Genomic DNA, 6,000 nt, shown 5'->3' on the forward strand with positions numbered 1-6,000 from the left:
CCGTGTTTTCATCTGTTCCTCTTACAAGACAAAACAAGTGACATCTTAATTTTCACCTGTGAAGAACCATGATGATAAAGGTATTATTAGTGTTGAAAGCTAGTCTTACTTTACTTATGACTGCATCCCTTATGAAAGGGATAAAAATCTGTTTGGGATGTTGACACATTGTTGTACATATATGTACACCAGAATGTGATTTAATTTATGCTCATGCCTGTTAAAAAAATTATGTCCCTGCATACTTTCTGAATATTTTACTTACTGAAATGAAATCTTTTTTTGTTTGTGTGTTTTTGCTAGATTTCCTTCTTTAATCGGATGTCATTGACAGGTCAGAAACTGATGCAGAATACTAACGATCCACTCCCAGAGATAAAGCCAATAGGAGATCAAATAGCCTTACAAAGCGATAAGAAAGATGCCAACCAGAACCACTTGGGTCAAAATCTTCAGGATACCGCAACACCAAATATGGAGGGAAAGTCCAAATCCTGTACAATACTATAAATGTATGTTTATGTTTCCATGGTCACCGAGCATATTTGTTCTTCATACTTGAAACATGTTGTGACTTCTGAAGGAAATTCCCTGATAACACTGTTTAAAAAGATATAAATTAGTATGTTTGGCTTGGTTTGAACAATATGAACAGTTTTCATATTTATTTATGTTAATATTCTTAACAGTTTCCAAAATACATGTACCTCCAACTCTCTTTGAAGTGTTCTGGCCTTAAAACTGCTCAGTGTTGCATAAAACAATATATTTTTATATTTGAAAACCGAATGGAGCTATTTCATAGTTTTGCCAACACAGTTATTGTACTTTGTAATTTCCTAAGACAATGTTTATGATATTACAACACTGAAACAGTTTTGAATATATTTACAACATTTAAAAACAGGCTACATTGTAATGAACTTATTTTAATAAATTATATCTGGTTGGTTTTGCTGTCAAAATGGATAAGTACTTAGACATATTTATTGATCAATAAGTGGCAAAAAAAGAGATGGATCATTTGATTCTCTTGCAGAAGATTTGAGCTTGGTTCCCAGCACCCACATGGGTCTTATAGCTGCCTTTAACTCCAGTTTCAGGGGGTCAGATGCCCTTTTTTTAGTCTCTGAAGGTACAAGGCAGACACATGGTGCAGGCATACCTGTAGGCAAAATAATCAAAATAAATAAAAAATAAGCCTAAATGTTTTTTAATTAAAAGGTACAAAATATCTTTATCACTCATCAAAGATATGAATCATCTAGAAAATGTAACCCTGCCACCATAAAAGACCTTAAAACAGTCTGGCTTGCTCATTTTAGCTGTCTCTAGCAATGACATGTGCTGCCTCATGCCTTGAAATACATAGGAATGCGAAAGCTATTAATCTGCTCTGATGGGAGTGCTGCCACCTTGTTCACACTGTGTCTTTAGAAAGGTGAAGCATACTTACTTTCTCTACCCTTCCTTGTCAGTGAATCATGTCACTTTTCAGTTGCAATGATCATTGCCCCCATCTAAACAAAGAAAACAGAACCCCATCTTTTTATTTTTATCTACAGGGTTAAAAGAATGTTAATCTAAAGTGGATGTGGTTTTGAAATCTTAAAAATGTAGTTTTCTGAATGGATATTACACTTAGTAGATTTCTTATTTTTATTAAAGGTAAACACACTTTCAAAACTTGTGTTGTTGAAGCCTCAGTACCAGGATGATATTACAAAAGTATATGAAGCAGAAGCTTTAACAGCTAAGTGGAAGTCAAACTCAAAAATGATACTAAAGCATGCTATTGGTAGTAGATGGAATTCTAAGGTGACCCCTAAGATTAGTCTTGGTGCCACATGCCTTGAGTAATCCCTTCCCTCTGAGTATGTGAGACCAATGACTACGATAGAATGACACGTTCTTGCTTGTGTTACCTGAGTCTCTATTATAAAGAGTTTACAGGTGTAATGGGAGAACGTGTTATACCAGAGAGTATAGGACAGCCTTGCAGATCTGTAACTGTTGGGAACTGAATTCTACCCAAAACCAGTGAGCCCAGGAGAGGAACACAGACTGTAGATTAGATCATAGCCCTGGCTAGCATATTGCTTCAGTCCTTTGAGCCCTGGAGCAGAAGACCCAGTGGAGCAGTGGTCATACACCTGCCCTTCAAATCTCATGAAACTATGGGTACATGGAGGGAGTTTTCATCTATGAAATGTATGGTGATTCTCTTTAGAATTTTTATAGCAATTGCCCCTGTCTCTGTCTCTGTCTCTGTCTCTGTCTCTGTCTCTGTCTCTCTGTCTCTCTCTCTCTCTCTCTCTCTCTCTCTCTCTCTCTCTCTCTCTCTCTCTCTCTCTCTCTGTCTCTTTCTCACTCTGTGTGTGTGTGTGCAAAACTAGAAAGTGCTAAACCATAGTCATCACATACAAAATTTGATAAGTCAAGTTATGGTTTCCTTCTCCTCCTCTTCCTCCTCCTCCTCCTCTTCCTCCTCCTCCTCCTTCTCCTCCTCTGTTTTAAGTGAGTGCATTGTTTTGGTAAGACAAATTAAGTGTATAATGAAAACATGTTGAAATAAGTAGACCTTAGATTTATCTTGGCTATAGTAATCACTAATTTGACATTAAATTTGAATAAGGAATTGATAGCTTAAAAACTCACTAGAGTAATTATTATTCACCTCAATAATTTCAGATTTTTCAATGCATGCATACATAGTAAGTTTCAGGCCAGTCAGTCAGGGCTCTATAGTGAGAACTGGCTTCCATACCAAACAAACAAACAAACAAACAGCAAATGTAGAAGCTATACCTATAAATTTTCATGAACATGAGTGCCCCAAATGTGAGCTCAACAAAGATAGCACCCATGAATATGCCAATCTGCATGGTGTGTGTATGGGGGTAGCCTATGAGGCCTCTGAGCTACACAATGGAATATAGGCAACTGAGAAAGGCTGGGGCAGGAGAGGTGTCCTTTCTCAAGGAAGAGCACACCAATTGATTGATCAGTGCCAAATGGTCTAACACTGAAAATATACATACAAGTAACATTATACAGACTGAGCAGGCTGTATTTAGGAATGCATATTCATATACACAAATAGTGAAAAAAGAGGCCATGAATTAGGAGAGTGGTGGGGGCTATGTGAGGGATTAGAGAGAGGAAAGGGGAGGAAGAAATGTAATTAAATTATGATCTAAAAACTTAAATTTTAAAAATCCAGAAAATAAGGTAATAACTTTTAAATGTGCTAAAAACAATTTCCAAATTAGAATTTTATAGGCAGATAATTTCCTTCATAAATGTGAATAGAGACATTTCGATACAAAAGGTAAGATTTGCCTATACCAAGTTTACACTAAAGTGTTAATAAATATTTTTGTGCTCCTAACACAGTAGCTCTTAATCAGGATTATCCCCCTTCCCCAGAGGACATTTAGCAACATCTGGAGATGCTTTTGGTTGTCACAATTCAGGGAGGTAGAGGAAGGAAGATGCTCCTGCAGAGCGCAATTCTCTTCGAAATGTCAATAATACTAACATTTAAAATAACCCATCTTAATGAAAACAAGTTAGGTTCACACACACACAGAGTATTTAAATATTTTATAGTAGCCTCAGGCATAATCCTCAGGCCCAGAAAGAATCCAATAACTGTCAACAGTGAATGGAAAGTAAAACGTAGCTGCCCCTAGGAGAGAATACTTCACTAGCACAGGATTGCCCTTGTCTGGTCTCAGTGGAAGGGGATGTGCTTGCTCCAGTGGAGGCTTGATGCTCCAGAGAAGAGGGTGCTAGAGGGGTGACATGAGACTGAATGGGTGGGTAAGGGAGAGAATGCTGTCTTAGAGGCAAAGGGGAGGGGAGAAGAGGGGCCTCGTGAAGAGGGGACTGGGAAGGGGGACATTTAAAATATAAATAAAATAATTACTAAAAAATAAATTTTAAAAATTTGAAAAAGATATAGACTCTTGATATATTCTCCCCATTCAAGTGAATCTGAAAAGGATGCTGGGTAAAGAAACTTCTCTCCACTGGTTACCTGCTATTTCTGTTTCTGTTGGCATTGTTCTAAATCCAAAACTGCAGCAATGGGAAACAAATCAATGGTCCCAGGTAGCTAAGCAAGGCTCTTCAAAGAGCCCTGGTCAGTATTTCAGTGAAACTGTTCTCTATTCTGACCTGGGGGCTTACTACATGAAATTGTATGCAGTTCATAAAACTATAAAGCTAAACGGCTGCACTGGATTGCATGTTGATTTTAAAATCTATAAAACAAATCTTAAGTAACTCAGTTCAGTGCATTTAAATCAAATGGATCCAAAGCAATGAAGTGAGAGCCATAAAACTCAAGCAAGTAACAACTATGCCTTGCCTAGTTCTGATCCAGTAGGTCAAATAAAGCCATTTTGGAGACTATGTTCTTTACAGTAGCATCTTGTGATGCAGCAGTTTGAATAGCAATCATCATGAGATTCCAGGATGTTATATCTCACAAGCTGACTCCTACTAATAATTAATAAGATGTCCATATTGTTGTCCATGAAAAACAATTGTTGCATTAATGTATGTTGTTTACATGATGTGACAAAAATCTTTCCAAATCTGAGTCATTGTGCCTTGTAAAATTGAAAATGTGAGGATGTCATAATTCACCAAAGGTAAGAGCATGGCCTTATCATTCAGAAACCTGAACTCTGATCATCCAGTAACTTTGGCATTTTCAGTGGGCTTAATCTACAGGCCTGAGAGTAGCATGTATACTTTTTGCCCACACTCCATGGGCATGTGCCCAACATTCTGCAAGGAAACTCAGAAAATGTAGGCTTGTTTGTGAGTTCAGGAAGGCAAGAAAATTATTGTAATTAAATATTCTTACCCCACGTGCCAATGAAAAGTGAGCCCCTGTGTTATAAACTTGTTATGATATAAACTTCATTTTAAATGACAAAACATAAAATAGTTCATTTCCAAGCATATTTGTATTGTCATTTTCCTCAAATTTGATTATGGTTGATTACAATGAGTCTTTCACGAGATACTTCCTGATCCTATTGGACAATCTATTGTCCAAGTATTCAAACCTGACAGTATGTTATTCTCCCAGTAGCTTATTTATATTGGCAGACATATGTGTGGCTCTTGTTTGACCTGTGTCTTATCTGTAGCAAGAAAGCCACTTACTCTGTAGCAAGGCTCCGTGAAAGCCTGGATCTAGAAATAGCTGAAGTCAGGTGTGTGACCTGGTGAGGCACAGAAGAGGCAATATGGCAGAGAACACGGTGCGTACTTACAGACCCTACAGAGAAGAGGGAGTACCCCCGCCGTGACAATGGCGATGGGGCAGCCAAAGCATGTATGTTTTGCCAGCAAGGAGGGAGGGAGGGAGGGAGGGAGGGAGGGAGGGAGGGAGGGAGGGAGAGAGAGAGAGAGAGAGAGAGAGAGAGAGAGAGAGAGAGAGAGAAAGGAACTGTAGAACCACAGACTTTATTGAGATCTAGGACATAATCACCAAAGCAGTTTTTCCGCAGGGAATGTGATGGGGTGGTTTAGGGCAAGTAGATGTAAATTCTTTGGATTCCCACCGTGACTGAGCTGATTTCCTGAACCCTATCTTCACAGTATCATGTAGGGTATGTGAGTCAATAGAGCCATTCCACAGCTGCGTCTAGCTGTCTCATGGGGACGAATTTAAACAACAGCTGTGGAAGGCAGATATCTGGGTCAGCTACCACTAGGAACTAGAAGAGATAGAAGACTGGAAACTGTGTTGAGATTGTGAGGTCTGAAGCCTACTAGCATAACCCCCGATTATTTCCTAGTACTCAAGTGGCATCTTTTACCCAGAAGGGGTTTTTGTTTGCTTACTTGCTTTTCCAGCTGTTTTGCTGCAGGGTAGTCAATGATATCTAAACAGATGTGTTTCCACCCTCTCTGCCTCCCACAGTGAAAAAAAAAAAACTCATTACACATTATTATAGCGTGTGGAAATATCTCTAA

The 6,000-nt window shown here is 38.5% G+C and overlaps 1 protein-coding gene across 8 annotated transcripts in view; it reads left to right on the forward strand.

The window, feature by feature from the left end:
- The window catches only part of Rpgr (retinitis pigmentosa GTPase regulator), a 113,037-nt gene extending 110,654 nt beyond the window's left edge, over positions 1–2,383 (forward strand). For 4 of the 8 annotated variants that reach the window (XM_076918298.1, XM_034485798.2, XM_076918294.1 and 1 more), the window contains exon 18: positions 304–2,383. In XM_076918298.1, coding sequence (XP_076774413.1) covers positions 304–510 — 207 coding nt within the window. In that variant the 3' untranslated portion in view covers positions 511–2,383. The remainder of the gene's footprint in view (positions 1–303) is intronic. The other 4 variants (XM_076918296.1, XM_076918297.1, XM_034485795.2 and 1 more) reach the window with 2 other exon arrangements.
- The last annotated feature ends 3,617 nt before the right edge of the window (positions 2,384–6,000 follow it).

Source organism: Arvicanthis niloticus, chromosome X, assembly GCF_011762505.2.
Source record: "Arvicanthis niloticus isolate mArvNil1 chromosome X, mArvNil1.pat.X, whole genome shotgun sequence".
NCBI lineage: Eukaryota > Metazoa > Chordata > Mammalia > Rodentia > Muridae > Arvicanthis > Arvicanthis niloticus.